Source organism: Mustelus asterias, chromosome X (genome assembly GCF_964213995.1).
Source record: "Mustelus asterias chromosome X, sMusAst1.hap1.1, whole genome shotgun sequence".
Taxonomy (NCBI): domain Eukaryota; kingdom Metazoa; phylum Chordata; class Chondrichthyes; order Carcharhiniformes; family Triakidae; genus Mustelus; species Mustelus asterias.
Window position 1 is genome coordinate 2,684,772 of NC_135834.1, and position 23,347 is coordinate 2,708,118.

General features: G+C 46.6%; 1 protein-coding gene across 18 annotated transcripts in view; it reads right to left on the reverse strand.

The window, feature by feature from the left end:
• Window positions 1-23,347, reverse strand: part of r3hdm2 (R3H domain containing 2) — a 337,844-nt gene that overhangs the window by 13,867 nt on the left and 300,630 nt on the right. For 4 of the 18 annotated variants that reach the window (XM_078201208.1, XM_078201206.1, XM_078201204.1 and 1 more), the window contains one exon: window positions 21,843-22,769. The exons of 11 other annotated variants lie outside the window; for them this stretch is intronic. In XM_078201208.1, coding sequence (XP_078057334.1) covers window positions 22,746-22,769 — 24 coding nt within the window. In that variant the 3' untranslated portion in view covers window positions 21,843-22,745. Of the gene's footprint in view, window positions 1-21,842; window positions 22,774-23,347 lie in introns of those variants that run through there. 3 more of the 18 variants (XM_078201207.1, XM_078201205.1, XM_078201202.1) reach the window with 1 other exon arrangement.

Sequence of the window (23,347 nt, forward strand, 5' to 3'; positions counted from 1 at the left end):
AGTAGTAAATGCGCCTAGTTTGGGGGCGTTTAAGAGATCCGTAGATAGGTTCATGGACGAAAAGAAATTGGTTTAGGTTGGAGGGTCACAGTTTTTTTTTTTTTAACTGGTCGGTGCAACATCGTGGGCCGAAGGGCCTGTTCTGCGCTGTAATGTTCTATGTTGAGGATGCAGGGGTAAGGGGAATTACAAAATTAATGGTAGAGGAGAGGGTGCAAGTGAATGAAGGCGGTAATTTAGATAAGGGAGTAGAGGGAGAGGGTGTTCGCGACTCATCAAAGCGGGTCCAGATAAAAGCTGGAATAAGGACACTTTGCCTGAATGCACGAAGCATTCGGAACAAGGTATATGAGTTGATGGTGCAAATCAGCACGAGTGGGTACGATCTAGTGGCCATTACAGAAACGTGGCTGAAAGGTGACCAGGACTGGGAGATGAATATCCAGGGGTATCAGGCGTTTAGGAAGAATAGACAGGAAGGAAAAGGTGGTGGGGTCGCGCTATTAATAAGAGATAATATCAGGGTAGTACTGAGGGATGACATAGGCTCTGAGGAACAAAACGTGGAATCGTTATGGGTAGAGATGAGGAATAGTAGAGGGAGAAAGACACTAGTAGGTGTGGTATATAGGCCCCCAAATAATAATGTTGAGGTGGGGAGGGCTATAAACAAGCAGATAAGGGATGCGTGTAAAAACGGAACGGCAATAATCATGGGGGACTTCAACATGCACATTGACTGGCAGACTCAAGTCGGTAAGGGTGGAATGGAGGAAGAGTTCTTAGAATGCTGTCGGGATAGTTTCCTTGAACAGCATGTTACGGAACCGACGAGGGAACGAGCTATTTTGGATCTGGTATTGTGTAACGAGGTAGGTAGAATTAAGGATCTTATTGTGAAGGACCCTCTTGGGTCTAGTGACCACAATATGGTCGAATTTCTGATTCAGATGGAAGAGGAGAAAGTTTGGTCCCAAACCAGTGTCCTCTGTTTGAACAGAGGGAAATATGATAGGATGAGGGATGAATTGGCTAAGGTAGACTGGGAGAGCAGGCTGGCAGGTAGGATAACTGAGGAACAGTGGAGGATTTTTAAGGAGATCCTTTTCAGTTCTCAGCAAAAATATATTCCAGCAAAAAACAAGGATTGTAAGAAAAGGGAGAACCAGCCGTGGATAACGAAGGAAATAAAGGAGAGTATTAAAATAAAAACAGCTGCGTACAGAGTGGCCAAAAATAGTGGAGAAACAAGTGATTGGGAAAAATTTAAGAAACAACAAAGAGAGACTAAGAAAGCGATAAAGAAAGGAAGGATAGACTATGAAGCTAGGCTAGCAATTAATATAAAAAATGATAGTAAAAGTTTTTATAAATATATAAAAAGGAATAGAGTGGCCAGAGTGAATGTTGGACCCTTGGAGGACGAGAGGGGGGAGTTAATAGTGGGAAATGAGGATATGGCTGAGTCTTTAAATAAGTTTTTTGTGTCGGTCTTCACGGTGGAGGACACAAATAGTTTGCCAAATATTAACGATAGAGGGTTGGCAGCAGGAGAAATACTTAATACAATTAATGTAACCAGAGAGGCAGTGCTGGGTAGACTAATGGGACTGAAGGTGGACAAGTCCCCGGGTCCGGATGGAATGCATCCCAGGGTATTGAAAGAAATGTCAGAGGTAATAGTGGATGCGTTCGTGATTATTTATCAAAACTCGTTGCATTCTGGGGTAGTGCCGGTTGATTGGAAAACGGCTAATGTTACGCCGCTGTTTAAAAAAGGAAGGAGACAAAAGGCGGGTAACTATAGGCCGGTCAGCTTAACGTCTGTAGTAGGGAAAATGCTGGAATCCATTATTAAAGAGGAGATAGCAGGGCATCTGGATAGAAATGGTTCGATCAATCAGACGCAGCATGGATTCATGAGGGGAAAGTCGTGCTTGACGAACATGTTGGATTTTTATGAAGATGTGACTAGGGCGGTTGATGGAGGAGAACCGGTGGATGCGGTGTTTTTGGATTTCCAAAAGGCGTTTGATAAGGTGCCCCATAAAAGGCTACTGAAGAAGATTAGGGCACACGGAGTTGGGGGTAGTGTGTTAAAGTGGATTGGGGACTGGCTATCCGACAGGAAGCAAAGAGTCGGAATAAATGGGTGTTTTTCCGGTTGGAGGAAGGTAACTAGTGGCGTGCCGCAGGGATCGGTACTCGGGCCGCAACTATTTACCATTTATATAGATGATCTGGAGGAGGGGACGGAGTGTAGGGTAACGAAGTTTGCAGACGACACAAAGATAAGTGGAAAAGTGAATCGTGTGGAGGACGGAGAAGATCTGCAGAGAGATTTGGACAGGCTGAGTGAGTGGGCGAGGATATGGCAAATGGAGTATAACGTTGATAAATGCGAGGTTATACACTTTGGAGGAAATAATAACAAATGGGATTACTATCTCAATGGAAACAAATTAAAACATGCTACCGTGCAAAGGGACCTGGGGGTCCTTGTGCATGAGACGCAAAAGCCCAGTCTGCAGGTACAACAGGTGATCAAGAAGGCAAATGGGATGTTGGCCTATATTGCGAAGGGGATAGAATATAAAAGCAGGGATGTCTTGATGCACCTGTACAGGGCATTGGTGAGGCCGCAGCTGGAATACTGTGTGCAGTATTGGTCCCCTTATATGAGGAAGGATATATTGGCATTGGAGGGAGTGCAGAGAAGGTTCACCAGGTTGATACCGGAGATGAGGGGTTTGGATTATGAGGAGAGGCTGAGGAGATTGGGTTTGTACTCGTTGGAGTTTAGAAGGATGAGGGGGGATCTTATGGAGACTTATAAGATAATGCGGGGGCTGGATAGGGTGGAGGCGGAGAGATTCTTTCCACTTAGTAAGGAAGTTAAAACGAGAGGACACAGCCTCAAAATAAAGGGGGGTCGGTTTAAGACAGAGTTGAGGAGGAACTTCTTCTCCCAGAGGGTGGTGAATCTCTGGAATTCTCTGCCCACTGAGGTGGTGGAGGCTACCTCGCTGAATATGTTTAAAGCGCGGATGGATGGATTCCTGATCGGTAAGGGAATTAAGGGTTATGGGGATCAGGCGGGTAAGTGGTACTGATCCACGTCAGATCAGCCATGATCTTATTGAATGGTGGGGCAGGCTCGAGGGGCTAGATGGCCTACTCCTGCTCCTATTTCTTATGTTCTTATGTTCTTATGTTCTATGTTCTATGTTCTATTGCAACACAAGGCTTCCTATGGAGACCAATGAATCTTATATAGCAATTTTGTTTTGTGGAGTGGGTATACTGAAATGGCAAATGGGCAGCAGCCTGCAGTATACTGACATTGCAGTCAAAGGAACCAGTCTCCTGCAAACCATTTCCCCATATCCCTTTCCAACATCTCCCCTTTGGTATTAGCTCTTTTTTATTCATTCGTGGGGCTAGGAGATTCACTAGGTTGATTCCAGGGTTGAGAGGATTGGCTTATGAGGAGAGACTGAGTAGACTGGGACTATACTCATTGGAATTTAGAAGAATGAGGGGGGATCTTATAGAAACATGTAAGATTATGAAGGGAATAGAGAAGATAGGAACAGGGAGGTTGTTTCTACTGGCGGGTGAAACTAGAACTGGAGGCCTAGCCTCAAAATAAGGGGGAGCAGATTTAGGACTGAGTTGAGGAGGAACTCCTTCACACGAAGGGTTGTGAATCTGTGGAATTCCCTGCCCAGTGAAGCAGTTGAGGCTACCTCATTGAATGTTTTTAAGGCAAAGATAGATAGATTTTTGAACAGTAAAGGAATTAAGGGTGAGCGGGCGGGTAAGTGGAGCTGAGTCCACAAAAAGATCAGCCATGATCTTATTGAGTGGCGGAGCAGGCTCGAGGGGCCAAATGGCCTCCTCCTGCTCCTAGTTCTTATGTTCTTATGACATGGAGGCTGCTGCCTGGCCAGCTTTTATTGCCCATCCCTAGTTGCCCTTGGAGGGCAATTGAGAGTCAACCACATTGCTGTGGCTCCGGAATCACATGTAGGCCAGACCAGGTAAGGACGGCAGATTTCCTTCCTTAAAGGACATTAGTCTTGCAGTTTCCATGTATGATTTCTGCTGTATAACATTTGCAGATCCCAGTCAGAAAATGACTGGGATCATTTTCTCCTTGATTTGACTGCTCAACAGTAAAGTGTAAGGATTTACCGTTTAAAATGGAATCACTGTACAAGAGTTGCAGTAGCTAGTAAAGCAAATAATGTCTGATCTATGAAAGTGGGGGGTGGCAACATTGTGGTCTGAATTGGAGATTTAATTTGCCAACATGGCGCCAGCCAAGCGAAACAAAATAGGTCTTATACTGAAGTAGGAGATAGAGCTAATAAAATCTCAAGGAAGACAGCAAAGACCTTTAACTAATTGGAGGTATATTATTTCACGATAGAGTCAGTTATTAAAAGACTCAGATAAAAGCTGTAAAATGACCTTCCAGTTGTCTTAATTATAGCATGACTCATAAGCTGTCAGTTCCCGAGAAATGCTTCACTGAATAAACCACACAGCTGGCTGAGAAGGACGTGCAATAGACTACGTCACTGACAACAACGTTCCGAGCCAAAAAAAAATTGCTAAAAGGAAAATGGTGATTTCATTTGAAGCATCGAAGGGAATGAATTTTCAAAAATGGTTTTCTCCAAGTAAATCCATTCGTCGACCTGACTGTTTTGTCTGTCATGACAGAACCCGGTCTACTTACACTGACAGGGTCACAACACAAAATAAACTGGGTGATGCATCAGAGACCTGACCAATGTGGAGGGGGTTTTTCTTGGTAACCACCAAAAATAATTTCCACAGCCATCACAGCCCCCATTACTCGTGAGAAGAACTGAGCAGCAGTTGACTTGAAAGAGGAGTCGAATAGTCAAATTCCTGCCATTCAGCCTCATGAGATTTTAAACTAAATTTATTGCTGAAAATTGATTTATCAACCAGCCTATACACAGAGACCTTGAAATCTTGTGGCTCAGTCAGTGTTGCGATGATATATATTGTTTTTTGAATGTTTATGGGACTGTTTAAAGATGCAGCAGTCAGTGTGTCTGGAAAACATTAATCTCAGGTGCTGGGAGAGCAGAATAATTACTAATTTCAACCTGATGGTGTTTATTTAGGACAGAGCTAATGGATTTCTGTTTATAGATGGAGATATCCCCTGGGAGGTTTGATTAAAGAATTGGAAGGGGGAGGGGGTTAGGTTTGCATGGTCATGTGGTGATGTGGTTAATGGGAGGAGCTAGGTCTGTAGAAGATAAAAACAGCTTTTCAGTTCTGACTGGGGTTTTTTGAAGACAGAGGTTTTCTACAGGCTGCTCTCTCTCCACAAAATCTGTCCGACAGCTTCAAGACAGTCTATATTCATTATAGCAAGCATATTTATGGTTGCTAACTGTACTTAAAGTGGCTTTAACGTCTGTAAGAGAAATGTTGCTTATTTGGAACTTAAACACTGATAAGTTAGAAATGAAAGTTGCTTTCTTTCATTTTGAAATATTGCTCAACTGTTAATGGTTAAGCTGCTTCATTTGTTAGAGTTATATTTAAACTGTGTTATTATATAAAGTTTATTTTACTATAAAAGATCCCTAATTTGTCAGCAGAATTGCTCCTGGAGTGAAGCATCCTATCCTCATATTTATGCCAAAAAAGGAAAACTGTCAGGGTCTAGTCTGGCTTCGTAATACGAATTGAGGTTCAAGTTCCACTCTAGGGCTTGCTGGCCACAGAAGGAGTGTTCATAACGTGGTCTAAATAGATTAATAATCAGCTTGTTAATCCTTCTAATACTTTCCCAAAGGGGGATAAAGTGTGTGAAACAGAGACTTGGGGCTGCAGATTTGCAGAAATGTAACTTAGATGGTTGAGAGACAGTTATTTTATGTTGAATTAATTAAAATACCGTCCACATATCCAGCCCTACTATAATGACAATCCAAGCTCATTGTGAAAATGCTGCAAGAGATTTGCTAGCAAAATAATATGGAGCATATCAGGTATTAAGGGGTATGGGGCAAAAGTGGATATTTGGAGTTAGGTCACAGATCAACCATGATCGCATTGAGAATGGCAGAACAGATTCAAGTAGCTAACTGAGTTATTCCTGTTCCGAAAATTAAACCAAAACAATTCAACTTGAAGCTGAAAGGATGACTAGCCAATGTTCTCCTCTCCCTTCTTAATGGACCATTCACTGGCTGGGGGGGTGGGGCATAAGCGTGACCTCATCTAGGTCTCTGCCAAGACTTGGCAACTGAGCACTCAGACATACAACAGAGTTGGCATGGAAGGCTCACCTGCCATGCTCGCTCTTCCTGTGGAGAAGTGCCTTGCCTCAATTTTTAACCCAATACACCATCTGCGGAACCAAAGAAGCCAACTTGTCTACTTATGATGCCGTGATGAAACAAGTCAAGCCGGCGAGAGCCTTAATTTTATTGGACTTATGACTTATAGGGCCTGATTTTACCATTTTCATTCTAAGTGCTGAATCTGGGCGCAATTCAGATCCGACTTGGAAATCTGCTTTCAGGCGCCCCCATACACACTTAGCCTGAAAAGAAATTGCGGGTCTGAATTGCACTGTGGGCGGGGCTTAGCGCACCCGAAACGCTCGGAGCTCTGAACTGCGCATATGCAGTGAGAAAAAATATTTGAAAATCGGGTCCCTGTCACATCGCTCCCGGCAGCAAAAAGCGGATAAAGCGGCCGGGAGCGAAAAGCAGGAGTGATGCCCCCACAGACATCATCCCACCCCCACAACATAACTGTCCCCCTTATCCAATCCCCTCCCCGCTACCCAGACCGATCGCGACCCCCTGCCCCTTCCCCCCCCACCGATCACCCGCAGAGTGGCAGCGGTCCTCCCTGCCCCCCCCCCCCCCAGTCTGCCCCCACCAGAGAATGATCGGGCCTCCCCCCCCAGAGAATGATCTGCCCTCCTTCTCCCCCGCCCCCCCCCTCCACCAGACAACAATCTGGCCTCCCTCTGCTCTCCTCCCCCCACCCAAACAGACAACAATCTGGCCTCCCTCCCTCTTCCCCCCCCCCCCCCACACCAGAGAGCGATCCTCCCCCTCCCTCCCCCCCACCAGAGATACATCTGACCCCCCTCCCCAGAAAATGATTGGGCCTCTCTTCTCCCCCACCAGAGAATGATCTGGCCTCCCCCCGTCCCTCACCCCCCCGTCCTTCACCAGAGCATGATCTGCACCGTCACCCCCTCCACCACCAATCTGAGTCAGAGAGCCATTGGAAGCTCTGAACTTACCTCTTCAGAAGCTGGAGCGCCCAAACACGATGGTAAAGGGGAAAATGCTGGTAAAGTTGGACGGGCAGTTCATTAATTCAATGCAAATGCATTTAAGTCGCCGTTGCGCTTGTTTCGGGCGCGATTTGGATCACGGCCATTTTCTGGCCTTGGTAAAGTGGGCATCTGAGCAGACGCAGGCACGGATCGCATTAATGGCCTCACGCCCATCTTTACCACGTTTCCGCGCCCGTTTAAATGGTAAAATCGGGCCCATAAAGTTGATTAAAGAACACCGGTTATAAAATAATAGACTTTGCTAACATAAATGGAGCAAAACAAAACTTCACATTACTTGTAATGTGTCCTTTAATGGGTGGAAAGATGACTAGTGTCAGGGTCGTGGCACATCTCGGAAACACAGCGGGCAATATTGGTCTGGACTGTTGTGGGAAAAGAAATGACTAAACCATGTTATGATCTTGTTAAGGACCAGTAACTTTTGCTTGACATCCACAGCACTGCTGGGAAAGGAGTTCTAGGATTTTGATCCAGCAACAGTGAAGAATGGCGATATATTTCCAAGTCAGGATGGCAAGTGGCTTGGAGGGTAATCTCCAGGTGGTGGTGTTCCCAGGTATCTGCTGCATTTGTCCTTCTAGATAGTAGTGGGTTTGGAAGGTGCTGCCTAAGAAGCCTCGATGAGTTCTTGCAATGCATCTTGTAGATGGTACACATGGCTGTCACTCTCCATCAATGGTGGAGGGAGTGAATGTTTGTGGAAGGGGTAGCAATCAATCAGGCTGCTTTGGCCTGGATGGTGTTGAGTTTCTTGAGTGTTGTTGGAGCTGCACCCATCCAGGCAAGTGGGGAGTATTCCATCACACTCCTGACTTGTGCCTTGTAGATGGTGGACAGGCTTTGGGGGGTCAATTACTCATTGCAGGATTCCCAGCCTCTGACCTGCTCTTGTAGTATTTATATGGCTAGTCCAGTTCAGTTTCTGGTCAATGGTAACCTCCAGGATGTTGATAGTGGGGGTTTACCAATAGTAATGCCATTGAAAACCTAATTGCACGGTGGCACAGTGGTTAGCACTGCTACCTCACAGCGTCAGGGACCTGGGTTTGATTCCTGGCTTTTAGTTAAGAATTTAGTTTGGAGCTGAAGGAAATCAGCATTAGTAGAGAAATGGTTTTGGGGAAATTGATGGGATTGAAGGTGGATAAATCTCCAGGTCCTGATAATCTTCATCCCAGAGTACTTAAGGAAGTGGCCCTGGAAATTGTAGATCTATTGGTGGTTATTTTCCAAAATTCTTTGGATTCTGGAATAGTTCCTACAGATTGGAGGGTAGCTAATGTAAGCTGTTCAATAAGAGAGGTAGAGAGAAAACAGGGAACTATAGACAGTGAGCTTAACGTCAGTACTGAGGAAGTTGCTGGAGTCTATTATCAAGGATTTCATAACTCGGCATTTGGAAGGCAGTGGTATAATCAGACAAAGTCAGCATGGATTTACAAAAGGGAAATCATGCTTGATGAATCTATTGGAATTATTTGAGGATGTAGAGTTGACTGAGGAGAACCAGTGGATGTGGTTTATTTAGACTTTCCGAAGGCTTTTGACAAGGTCTCACATTACAGACTACTATGTAAAGTTAAATAACATGGGATTGCAGGTAATGTCTTGAGATGGATAGAAAGCTGGTTAGCAGATAGGAAGCAAAGAGTTAGTATAAATGGGTCTTTTTCTGATTGGCAGTCAGTGACTAGTGGGGTTCCACAGGGATCTGTGCTAGGACCCCAACTGTTCACATTATATATTCATGAGTTGGAAGAGGGAACTGAATGTATTATCTCCAAATTTGCAGATGATACAAAGTTGGATGGGAGGGTGAGCTATGAGGAGGATGCAGAGATGCTTCAGCGTGATTTGGACAGGCTGAGTGTGTGGGTATCTGCATGGCAGATGCAGTAAAATGTGGATAAATGTGAGGTTATCCACTTTGGTAGCAATAATAGGAAGACAGATTATTACTTGAATGGGTGTAAATTGAGAGAGGGAGATACTCAGCGAGACCTTGGAGCCCTCGTGCATCAGTCGCTGAAAGTAAGCGCGCAGGTACAGCAGGCAGTAAAGAAGGCAAATGGTATGTTGGCCTTCATAGCGAGAGGATTTGAGTACAGGGATAGGGATGTTTTACTGCAATTGTACAGGGCATTGGTGAGGCCACACCTGGAGTATTGTGTGCAGTTTTGGTGTCCTTATCTGAGGAAGGATGTCCTTGCTATAGAGGGAGTGCATCGAAGGTTTACCAGGCTGATTCCTGGGATGGCAGGTCTGTCATATGAGGAGAGACTAAGTCGGTTAGGATTATATTCACTGGAGTTTAGAAGAGTGAGAGGGGATCTCATAGAAACTTATAAAATTCTAACAGGGTTAGATAGGGTAGATTCAGAAAGAATGTTCCCAATGATGGGGGGAGTCCAGAACTAGGGGTCATAGTTTGAGGATAAGGGGTAAACCTTTTAGAACTGAGGTGAGGAGAAATTTCTTCACCCAGAGGGTGGTGAATGTGTGGAATTCACTCCCACAGAAAGTAGTTGAGGCCAAAATGTTGTTTGTTTTCAGGAAGAAATTAGATATCGCTCTTGGGGATAAAGGGATCAATAGATATGGAGGGAAGGGGGATCAGGATATTGAATTTGATGATCAGCCATGATCAAGATGAATGACGGAACAGGCTCGAAGGGCCGAATGGCCTCCTCCCGCTTCTAGATTCTAATGTTTCTATGAATGTCAAAAAGGCGATGATTAGATTCTCTCTTATTGGAGCTGGTCATTGCCTGGCACTTGTGTGGTGTGAATGTTACTTAGAATCATAGAATCACGACAGTGCAGAAGGAGGCCATTCGGCCCATCGTGTGTGCACCGACCACAATCCCGCCCTTGCCCTATCCCCATGCATTGAACCTAGCTAGTCCCCCTGATACTAAAGGGCAATTTAGCATGGCCAATGCACCTAACTTGCACATCTTTGGACTGTGGGAGGAAACCGGAGCACCCAGAGGAAACCCCACGTAGACACAGGGAGGATGTGCAAACTCCACATAGACAGTGACCCAGGCCGGGAATCGAACCTGGATCCCTGGCGCTGTGAGGCAGCAGTGCTAACCACTGTGCCACCATGCCGCCCTTCGAACATACCCTAATGACAGACAATAAGAGCGGGAGAGATTCCTGGTCAGTCATATGATGGAAACAATTTGGAGCCTCTCCCATCACTATCCATGGCTCCACGGGTAGCGGATATAAAAGTTTCTGTTGCCACAGCAGCCTGGATTCCTTGTGGGGTCTGGCTGGCTGGTGTGGATCAGATTGGTGCCAACAGCACAGGGTTCAATCCCCATTCTGGCTGGGGTGGATTTGGGTTCTGTCTCTTTGCCCTACCCATGGCGGGGATCCTGACATTGTGGGTCAGACCAGCCTTCAGGTAGAGGACACAACAATAAGAAGATTGTGTGTTCATGGCTCCCCATATTAGATAGATCAACAAACATTCTGTCTAACTGCTAATCCCATTCAGAAGAGACAAATAATTCTCTTGATTTGAGTTTGCTGTGTGTAAATCATCCCCTTGTAAAAGTGTTTCCAAAATCCATCAGCCAATCCTCCTGCTGACAGGGAGCACCGCGCACGCGCGCTGCTGCATCGCTACCTATAAAGATGGCGCTACGCATGCACTTTTCTATACAGTGCCACTTCCTCACTTGTCAGCCCAGCCTGGATATTGTCCAGTTCTTGCTGCATTTGGACATGGACTGCTTCAGTATCTGAGGAGTCGCAAATGGTGCTGAACATTGTGCAATCATCGGCGAACATCCCCACTTCTGACCATATGATGGAGGGAAGGTCGTTGATGAAGCAGCTGAAGATGGTTGGGTCTCGGACACTAACCCTGAGGGACTCCTGCAGTGATGTCCTGGAACTGAGATGACTGACCCTCCAGCCACCACAACCATCTTCCTTTGTGCCGGGTGTGACTCCAACCAGCGGAGAGTTTCCCCCTGATTCCCATTGATTCCAGTTTTGCTCGGGCTCCTTGATGCCACACTCAGTCAGATGCTGCCTTGATGTTAAGGGCAGTCACTCCCACCTCACCTCTGGAATTCAACTCTTTTATCCATGTTTGAACCAAGGCTGTAACGAGGTCAGGAGCTGAGTGACCCTGGCGGAACCCAAACTGGGCGTCACTGAGCAGGTTATTAGAACAATGGAATCTCTACAGTGCAGAAAGAGGCCATTCAGCCCATCGAGTCTGCACCGACTCTCCGAAAGAACATCTCACCCAGCCCTCCTCTCTGCCCTATCCCCGTAACCCCATGCATATAGCATGGCTAATCCACCTAACCTACTCATCTTTGGACTTTTGAGAACATGCAGACTCCACACAGACAGTAACCCAAGCCAGGAATTGAACCCGGGTCCCTGATGCTGTGAGGCAGCAGTGCTAACCACTGTGCCACCGTGCCGCCCTTGATTGCCAAGTGACTGTCGTTTGATAGCTCTGTCGATGACCCCTTCCATCACGTTACTGATGATCGAGAGTAGACTGATTGGGCGGTAATTGGCCGGGTTGGATTTGTCCTGCTTTTTGTGTACAGGACATGCTGGGCAATTTTCCACATTGTTGGGTAGATGCCAGTGTTGTAACTGTACTGGAAGAGCTTGGCTAGGGGAGCGGCAAGTTCTGGAGCACAAGTCCTCAGTGCTATTGCTGGAATGTTATCAGGCCCATTGCCTTTGCAGTATCCAGTGTCTTCAGCTGTTTCTGTATATCACGTGGAGTGAATCGAATTGGTTGGAGACTGGCATCTGAGATGCTGGGGATTTCTGGAGGAGGCTCGATGGATCATCCACTCAGCACTTCTGGCTGAAGATTGCTGCGAATGCTTCAGCCTTATCTTTTGCGCTGATGTGCTGGGCTCCTCCATCATTGAGGATGGGGATATTTGTGGAGCCTCCACCTCCAGTGAGTTGTTTAATTGTCCACCACCATTCACGACTGGACATGGCAGGACTGCAGAGCTTAGATCTGATCCACTGATTGTGGGTTTGCTGAGTTCTGTCTATCACTTGCTGCTTACGCTGTTTGACACACAGCTAGTCCTGTGTTGGAGCTTCACCAGGTTGACACCTCATTTTGAGGTGTGCCTGGTGCTGCTCCTGACATGCCCTCCTGCACTCTCCATTGAAGCAGGGTTGATCCCCTGGCCTGGTGGTGATGGTCGAGTGGGGGATGTGCCGGGACATGAGGTTACAGATTGTGCTGGAGTACAATTCTGCTGATGGCCCACAGTGCCTCATGGATGCCCAGTCTTGAGTTGTTAGATCTGTTCGAAGTCTATCCCATTTAGCACGGTGATAGTGCCACACAACACGATGGAGGGTTTCCTCAATGTGAAGATGGGATTCTGTCTCCACAAGGATTGTGCCGTGGTCACTCCTACCCATCCTGTCACTGACAGATGCCTCTGCAGCAGGCAGGTTGGTGAGGATGAGGTGAGGTATGTTTTTCCCTCTTGTTGGTTCCTCCCCACCTGCTGCAGTCCCAGTCTCGCAGCGATGTCCTTTAGGACCCGGCCAGCTCGGTCAGTGGTAGCACCACCGAGCCACTCTTGGTGATGGACATTGAAGTTCCCCACCCAGAGTACATTCTGTGCCCTTACCACCCTCAGTGCTTCCTCCAAGTGGTGTTCAACATGGGGGAGAACTGACTCACCAGCTTGGGGGGGGGACGGTATGTGGTAATCAGCAGGAGGTTTCCTTGCCCGTGTTTGACCTGATGCCGTGAGGCTTCATGGGGTCCAGAGTCAATGTTGAGGATTCCCAGGGTAACTCCCTCCCGACTGCATATCACCGTGCTGCCCCCTCTGCTAGGTCTGTCCTCCCGGTGGGACAGGACATACCCAGGAATGGTGATGGTGGTGTCTGGGGTGTTATCTGTAAGGTATGATTCCATCAGAATGACTATGTCAGGCTGTTGCTTGACTAGTCTGAGAGACAGCTCTCCCAATTTTGGAACAAATCCCCAGATGTTCGTGAGGACTTTGCAGGGTCAACAGGGCTGGGTTTGCCATTGTACCTTCCAGTGCCTAGGTCGATGCAGATATAACTAAGACAGATCTGACAAATTGGTTCAGTCATCACTCGGATTTTAGTGATCACAGGCAGTCACAAAGTCATTCCAACCCTGTGTTCCTCAGGGGGAATTTCAGCCCCTCTTCATTTAACAGCTATTCTGATTCCCATCCGATAGCAGTGCACAGCCAGCCAGCGTTCCACGGGTACAGTCTTCATCACAAATGGTACATGCCTGCAGAAGTTGCTCTCCTCAGTTTGGATGAGATAGGGCAAACATTGGTGAACCTATCAATGTTAAGTAACAGAAGCAGCTGCTGCAACTTATTTGTTTTGCTTATTCTCTGCTTCTGGATCTAGCCTCTTCTTCTTAATTCTTCTTCAGCTTGTCTGTTCTGCTCCAGCGTACTCAACAACTGTTACTGCACAGCTTGGACTGATCAGTGTCCTTTTATATCTTTCAGCAAGGTTTCAGTTTTTCTTTCTCAACCTCAGCTTGCTTTTGGTTTCCTTGGAACAGAAAGTTCAGTTTCATTTCTGGGCTTACATTTCCTTCTTTCCTATCAGTTTCACTTTCACTTCAGCTTGTTTTGAGGTAGGGTCTGCCTCAAAATATACAAATCAAATTAAAATACGGAGGCTGGGATTTTCCCCGATATCGGGCGGGAAAAGCGGCATTGAAACTGCCAACGGCAATGGCGGCTTTCTCTGTCCTGCAGCGCAGCACTTAGAAAAAAAAGTTAAAGTGACGGGTGCCACTGGTAGGGTGACCGCTGATTCGCCCACCTTGTCGGCAACTTAGACACACAATGACTGGGACACCATTTTTAACGGCTCACAGTGAGCAAACCAGTTATCCAGGTGCACGTCCTGGCACTATCTGGGCAGTGCTGGGCACTATCCTCTGCAAACTACCCAGCCTTCAGGAGAACAGTGACCACGACACCACACAACCCTGCCACAGCAACCTCTGCAAGACGTGCCAGATCATCGACACGGATGCCATCATCTCACCTGAGATCATCTACCAGGTACACGGTACCTACTCTTGCAACTCGGCCAACGTTGTCTACCTGATACGCTGCAGGAAAGGATGTCCTGAGGCATGGTACATTGGGGAAACCATGCAGACGCTACGACAACGGATGAATGAACACCGCTCGACAATCACCAGGCAAGACTGTTCTCTTCCTGTGGGGGAGCACTTCAGCAGTCACGGGCATTCAGCCTCTGATCTTCAGGTAAGCGTTCTCCAAGGCGGCCTTCACAACACACGACAGCGCAGAGTCGCTGAGCAGAAACTGATAGCCAAGTTCCGCACACATGAGGACGGCCTAAACCGGGATGTTGGATTTATGTCACATTATCAGTAACCCCCACAGCTCGCCACAGCTTTCCCTCTGATCTTGCATAATATCACTAGCTGTTCTGTCTGGAGACAATACACATCTCTTTAACCTGTGTTTAATGTTCCCTCCAACCACATTATCTGTACCTTTTAAGACCTGGCTGGCTGGCTGTAGAGATTTGCATTCTAATTAGTATTCTGTAACTTGACTGAACAGAGTCTGTGCACTGTTGGAGAACAGAGACCACTCCATCTGACGAAGGGGCATCGCTCCGAAAGCTTATGGTATTTGCTACCAAATAAACCTGTTGGACTTTAACCTGGTGTTGTGAGACTTCTTACTGTGGATATTTTGATGCAGGGGGATGATTCCAGTATATGGGCTTGATAATATGTTAATTCATTACAATGATGTTCACGACTAAGCCCCTCCATACCAGGCAACATCCTGGTAAACCTCCTCTGCACTCTCTCCAAAGCCTCCACGTCCTTCTGGTAGTGTGGCGACCAGAACTGGACGCAGTATTCCAAATGCGGCCGAACCAACGTTCTATACATCTGCAACATCAGACCCCAACTTTTATACTCTATGCCCCTTCCTATAAAGGCAAGCATGCCATATGCCTTCTTCACCACCTTCTCCACCTGTGACGTCACTTTCAAGGATCTGTGGACTTGCACACCCAGGTCCCTCTGCGTATCTACACCCTTTATGGTTCTGCCATTTATCGTATAGCTGTTCGGAGGGAGGATGTACTGGCAGTTTTGAATAAACTGAAGGTCGATAAGTCCCCTGGGTCTGATGGAATATATCCTAGGATTCTTTGGGAGGCAAGGGATGAGATTGCAGAGCCTTTGGCTTTGATCTTTGGGTCCTCACTGTCCACGGGGATGGTGCCAGAGGACTGGAGAGTGGCGAATGTTGTTCCTCTGTTTAAGAAAGGGAATAGAAATGACCCTGGTAATTATAGACCGGTTAGTCTTAATTCGGTGGTTGGTAAATTGATGGAAAAGGTCCTTAGGGATGGGATTTACGACCATTTAGAAAGATGCGGATTAATCTGGGATAGTCAGCACGGATTCGTGAAGGGCAAGTCGTGCCTCACAAATTTGATTGAATTTTTTGAGGAGGTAACTAAGTGTGTTGATGAAGGTAGGGCAGTTGATGTCATATACATGGATTTTAGTAAGGCGTTTGATAAGGTCCCCTATGATCGGCTTATGATGAAAGTAAGGAGGTGTGGGATCGAGGGAAAGTTGGCCGATTGGATAGGTAACTGGCTGTCTGATCGAAGACAGAGGGTGGTGGTGGACGGAAAATTTTCGGACTGGAGGCAGGTTGCTAGCGGAGTGCCACAGGGATCAGTGCTTGGTCCTCTGCTCTTTGTGATTTTTATTAATGACTTAGAGGAGGGGGCTGAAGGGTGGATCAGTAAATTTGCTGATGACACCAAGATTGGTGGAGTAGTGGATGAGGTGGAGGGCTATAGGGTTCATGGTGGGAGATATAGGAAGGATATCAGAGGTAGGTTCTTTACGCAGAGAGTGGTTGGGGTGTGGAATGGACTGCCTGCAGTGATAGTGGAGTCAGACACTTTAGGAGCACTTAAGCAGTTATTGGATAGGCACATGAAGCACACCAGGATGATAGGGAGTGGGATAGCTTGATCTTGGTTTCAGATAAAGCTCGGCATAACATCGTGAGCCGAAGGGCCTGTTCTGTGCTGTACTGTTCTATGTTCTATCACTGTCCCCCTTATCCACCCCCCCACTACCCACACACATCACTGTCCCCCTTATCCACCCCCCAACTACCCACACACATCACTGTCCCCCTTATCCACCCACCCACACTACCCACACACATCACTGTCCCCCTTATCCACCCCCCCACTACCCACACACATCACTGTCCCCCTTATCCACCCTCCCCGCTACCCACACACATCACTGTCCCCCACTACCCACACACATCACTGTTCCCCTTATCCACCCCCCCATGACCCACACACATCACTGTCCCCCTTATCCACCCCCCCATGACCCACACACATCACTGTCCCCCTTATCCACCCCCCCATGACCCACACACATCACTGTCCCCCTTATCCACCCCCCCATGACCCACACACATCACTGTCCCCCTTATCCACCCCCCACTACCCACACACATCACTGTCCCCTTTATCCACCCCCCCCCGCTACCCACACACATCACTGTCCCCCTTATCAACCCTCCCCGCTACCCACACACATCACTGTCCCCCTTATCCACCCCCCCCACTACCCACACACATCACTGTCCCCCTTATCCACCCCCCCACTACCCACACACATCACTGTACCCTTTATCCACCCCCCCCGCTACCCACACACATCACTGTCCCCCTTATCAACCCTCCCCGCTAGCCACACACATCACTGTCCCCCTTATCCACCCCCCCCACTACCCACACACATCACTGTCCCCCTTATCCACCCCCCCCACTACCCACACACATCACTGTCCCCCTTATCCACCCCCCCCACTACCCACACACATCACTGTCCCCCTTATCCACCCACCCCCCCGTTACCCAGACTGATCGCCACCCCTGCCCCCTCTCCCCCCCAACTGATCACCCGCAGAGTGGCAGTGGACACCCGCCCACGCCCCCACCAGATATCCGTCTGCCCCCCCCAACAGAGATCCATTTGCCCCCCCCCCGCCAGAGATCCATCTGCACCCCCCCCCCCCCGCCGCGCCTGAGATACATCTTACCCGTCTCCCTCCTCCCCTCCCCCCCGACAACGATCTGGCCTCACTCATCCCCCCCCAAGAGAATGATCTGGTCTCACTCACCACTCCCCCCCCCCACCCACAGAGGAATATGTGACCCACCTCCTCCTCCCTCCCCACCAGACAACGATCAGCCCTCCCCCGCCCGCCCCCCTCACCCCCACCAAAGATACATCTGACCCGCCTCCTCCTCCTCCCCCCCCCCCCAACCAGACAACGATCTGGCCTCACTCCCCTCTTTCCCCAACCAGAGAATGATCTGACCCACTTCCCCCCTCCCCCCCACCACTGATCTGAGTCAGGGAGCCGTTGGAAACACTGAACGCGCTCTTCAGCAGCTGGAGCACCCGATTCAGACTATTATTTAGCAGGTCCATTACGGCACGGTTCCGGATTGGCAAACGCGGTGGTAAAGGGGGAAATGCTGATAAAGTTGGGCGGGCAGTTCATTAATTCAATTTAAATGCATGCAAATGCAGTTAAATCGCCGTTGCACCCGTTTCGGGCGCGAAGCGGATCGCCGCCATTCCTGGGTTTCGGTAAAGTGGCAATCTGCGCGGACGCGGGTGCGGATCGCGTTAATGGCCTCACACCCAACTTTACCACGTTTTTGCGCCTGAAAACGGGCGCGGCGCAATGGTAAAATCGGGCCCTTAGTGTCCAAATATGTGTAGGTTAGGTGGATTGGCCATGCTAAATTGCCCCTTAGTGTCCAAAGATGTGCAGGTTAGGTGGATTGGCCAGGGTAAATTGCCCCTTAGTATCCAAAGATGTGCAGGTTAGCTGGATTGGCCATGCTAAATTGCCCCTTAATGTCCAAAGATGTGCAGGTTAGGTGGATTGGCCATGCTAAATTGCCCCTTAGTGTCCAAAGACGTGCAGGTTAGGTGGTTAATGTGTGGGGTACGGGGAAAGGTGGGCCTGGGTAAGATCCTTTGTCAGAAAGTCGGTGCAGGCCCGATGGGCTGAATGGCCTCCTCTGCATCGAAGAGATTTTATGATTCCATGAGATGCTGCCAGAGCTGCCGAGTCTTTCCAGTCTTCTCTTTTTATTTCAGATTTCCAGCACTTGCAGTATTTTGATTATATTTATCTACCATTCGTGATGGGCTTTAAAAGAATGAATGCACATTTTTGACAATTGCCCAGTCAAAGCTTTTTGATGCATGGTTTGTTGGTTGGTGCAATTGCTAATTCTCACAAGCAAGTCATGTTCCTTGCTTTCCATCGGAGTGGACCTATCTGTTGGTTCCCCTTGAGTAGTTGAATACTTTTTGTCATTTTGTCTTTCCCAGCAACCCACTTGGTTTTTAGGTTGATGGGCTGTCATATCAAACTCCAGCTACTTTGACTTGGTTCAATGATTTCATTGTCCAGCATGAATTTAATTCCTGCTCTTACTTGAGCCAGTTTTCCAGGATTGAGTCAGTGAAGGTTTTGTTTGATCAGTGTAGCATTTTCCACCATCAACGTCATGCATAGGTGAAGACATTTGGTCCATCAATACACAATGACTTGTATTTTTAAGCTGCTTGTTATGGCACCCTGGGACTTTTTTGGTGTAATATCCTATCCAAATTTTGTAATACCTCCATATTGACTAATTTCATTATTTGGAGCTTTGGTCTGAGAGCTTTCCATCTTTGACTCATCGTCTGAACCCTTGAGTGTATCCACATGAACTTCTACTTTACTACTTACTGGTTGACTCGTCTCCCAGTCATATCGTTTCATCATACTTATCCGACACACTCGCTGATGCTTCCTCTGTCTGGGATACTAATTATATGGTTTACTTTATTTAGTTTCTTTGTAACATAATAAAGTCTATCAAACCCAGCCTTCAGCAAAGGTAACAGAACTATTACTTGTTCCTAGATTGAATAGCTGTGTTTTAACTGTTTATCCATTTGCTTTTTCATTACTTGTTGGGATGTTTCCGAGCTACTGCGCAAGCTTTTGACAGTTTTCCTTGAATTTTGGACATACAGTCTAAGAGAGTGTGTACTTGGACCATCATCATTTTGTCTTTAATCAATGTAAGTGGTCCCTTTACTTCACGTCCACAGACTAACTCAAAGGGACTGAAACCAGTTGGCTCATTAGGTATACTTCCAATGGTAAATAAGAAAAATGCAATTCCCTTATCCCAGTCCATGGGATATTCAAGGCAGTCATGCAAATCATAGGGGGAAATACTCTGGCGCCCGCAAATTACATTTGGCAGGAGAATATTGCGAGAGGGGCCAAACGCCATCCACGGCGGGGAGACCCCCTTTTGGAATTCTCCCTGTTCCCCTGCGTTCCTGATTTAAATATGCAGGGTCAGTTTCAGGATTCAATTTCCACCTAATTTTGCTTCATAAATTGACTTTATATAAGGTCCATAAATCCCATGAATACCCTCCATTAATATTTCTGATTTCGTCAAACCATCTGGAAGGCAAATCATATCATCAGCCATCAGCAATGGCTGAATTGACTGAATTAGAATGCGCATCCTAATCAGTATTCTGTAACTTGATTTTGTGTCTCTGTGCACTGTTTGAGAGCACATTTCCACTCCATCTGATGAAGGAGCAGCGCTCCGAAAGCCAATGGTATTTGCTACCAAATAAACCTGTTGGACTTTAACCTGGTGTTGTTAAAACTCTTACCGAGTCCCTATTATTCCCATTGATCTAACTTTCAGCTTCCACCAATTTGCTTTTACATGCTCTGTCTTATGGCAATTGAAGAAGGGAAAGGGTTAATGTTTTTTTGTACTCAATGTATTTTGTGCCTAAAAGGTTGAACTTTGTACCTGGAATGTATCATAAACATAACCCTTCCTTATGGCTAGTCTCCCCTTTGTTTATATTGCTCCTGGTAGTAGTATAAGCCATTTGTTCATGTCTTTCATCTCTTACTTTTAGTACAAGCCATTTGTTCATGGTTCCCTCGCTTGTTTATATCATTCTGATAAAACAGACAGTTAAATATAGATGTTCGGGGGTAAGTCTTTCTTTCTCATAGGCTTGTGTATGATTTAAACAAAAGAAGCAAATGGTAGAGTGCGAGAATGGCCGTTTGAAGGAGGACTCCCACTGGGACAGCTGCACTCGTACTCAGTCACCTCAAAGGAAAAGCTGCGGGAAGAGCAGGGGACCAGAGGTGGCACCTTGGCTTCGACTACCAGGAGAATTGTGCTTTATGACCCAAGGATATCAGATAGTCTCTAACCATGATCCAGAGACTATCAGAAGCTGTTAAAGGAACTATAATTTACGATCAAGGACTGTTAGCTGGACTTTGCTTCATGACTTGTATTGGGAGCCCTGATGTATAAAGGTCCACGCTTCTTGTGTTCAGAGAGAACTTTGGCTTCCGCTTTCATGGGGTCAAGTTCTCCCATAAGCTTGTGAGAATAAAGCCTGACTGTATTTTGACTCATACCAGCCTATAGAGGTATATTTTCCGACTTCACAATGAAAGCATATCAGTTTCTATACATCACTTCTATCCTCTGTGATATCATTCTTGTTGACTGGAACAGCTTCTCTTAAACTATGTACCCTAGGTTTTTCCTCAGCTAATTCATACTGTTTCATTTTCTTTTCCCCTTGAAGCTTTCTGGTTTCTGCCTCTTCATTCCTTCGCTACCTCATCTTTCTGGAGTTCAATTTCAAGCTTTTGCATTTCCAATTCTTGTGCTCTTTCATTTCCCCTTCTTTCAAGTTTGAGTTTTATCATGTCCTTTTCCACCTGAAGCTGTTTCATCTGCAAATGAATTTTAGCTAACTCAAACTGTGTTCTGTGGGAGGTGATGGCCTAGTGGTATTATCACTAGACTATTAATCCAGAAACTCAGCTAATGTTCTGGAGACCTGGGTTCGAATCCTGCCACAGCAGATGGTGGAATTTGAATTCAATTTTAAAAATCTGGAATTAAGAACCTACTGATCACCATTGTCGGAAAAACCCATCTGGTTCACTAATGTCCTTTAGGGAAGGAAATCTGCCGTCCTTACCCGGTCTGGCCTACATGTGACTCCAGAGCCATAGCAATGTGGTTGACTCTCAACTGCCCTCAGGCAACTAGGGATGGGCAATAAATGCTGGCCCAGCCAGCGACGCCCTTGTCCCATGAATGAATAAGAAAAAACCTGGGTCAGGCTTTTTTTCATTCCAATACCAACGGTTGTGCCTTTTTTGTCCCTGATTTTAACTCCAGCTTTTCTGCTAATACCATTAACCCAGCTCTGGTTAATTGCTGCAAGTTGTTCAGGGATAAATGTTCCCTCTCAAGAAAATAATTGACAAAGCCATCATGCTTTTCAATAAGTATAGTAAAATTCACTGGGAAATCCTGTTGACCTTGTAGCCTTCTGTAGCTTTGAGATCCTGCAAAAAGCCCCCAGTTTTGTTACGATCCGAGACCAAAAACCTTTTTTTTTAAGTAGACTAAATTTGAAATCCTAGTTATTCATTAATAGAATGAAGCCACAAATCTTCACCATTGAAAACAGAAGCACTGCTGCTGTACAAAAGCCAATAAATAAGATACTAAATACTACCTATCCTATATGCTAACATCCAGAATTAACGCAAGCAAAAAAGGAATGCAAATTGTGGTTGAATATAGACTATAAATTGCACCTTAAGAGGCAGATACAGTTAAGACAGATCGTATGAATTAGTTCAGTAGTCCATTCAGATTTTAGTGATCACAGTGAGTCAGAAAGTCCTTCAAACCCTGCCTTCCTTCAGAAGGATCTTAGTTCTTCTCCTTCTAGTCTGATCCCCAGCCGACAGCAGTACCCTACCAGAGTACCGCGAGTTTGGTCTTCATCACAAATAGCGCACTGTCTGCAGAACCTGTTCAACTCAGTCTGGAGTCAGACGATCCACCAATGTTATCGTCCAGTAACAGAAGCAGCTGCTGCAACTTATTTCCTTTGCTTATTCTCAGCATCTGGATCTAGCCTTCTTGAGTCTTCTTCAGCTTGCTTCTGCTGCTCCAGTGGATTCAACAACTGCTACTGCGCAGCTTGGACCGATCTGTGTCCTTTTATATCTTACAACAAGGTTTCAGTTTCCCAAGTTCAGCTTGTTATTGGTTTCCTTAGAAACCGGAAAGTTCAATTTCATTTCTGCTTTTCTGCTCTCACCTTTTCTGCTTCCCTTTCAGTTTCAGTTCAGCTTCTGTTTTGAGGTTGGGTCTGCCTCAAAACATACAAATTAAATTGTCACACAATGCCTGACAATTAGAAAATGAAAATATTTACATGCTTCATTTGTGTTAATATGGAACTGCACAAGGGTGGGGGACTTCAGGTGAAGGAATTATTGGACGGGCAAACAGGCATAATTTAGTCTCCATTTTAAAGCAATATATTCTGTCCTTAATTTTATATTTTGATTATAAATTGCTATGTCCACCTTTATAATGGAAACTGCATTATGAAAACTTACCACACTCTGATTAGACCTTCTCAACAATAGCGCAGACAGAAAATTGTGGGTGGGATTTTCCGGTCGTTCCTGCTGGTGGGATCATCGTTCCCGTTGATGGAGACCCCGTTACGGGTTCCCCAGCAGCAGAGGGTGTGAACAACGGGAAACCTCATCGACAGCGGTGGGACAAAAAGATCCCGCTGCCGGCCAATGGCGGGCCGCCTCCGCAAAACACACCATTGGGGGAGGGACCTAACTAAAGTCCCGTCCAGTATATCTTTACTGGAAATATGATACCAAAGCGAATCAAGTGTAGGGCTGTGGAATAACAGCAGATAAGTGG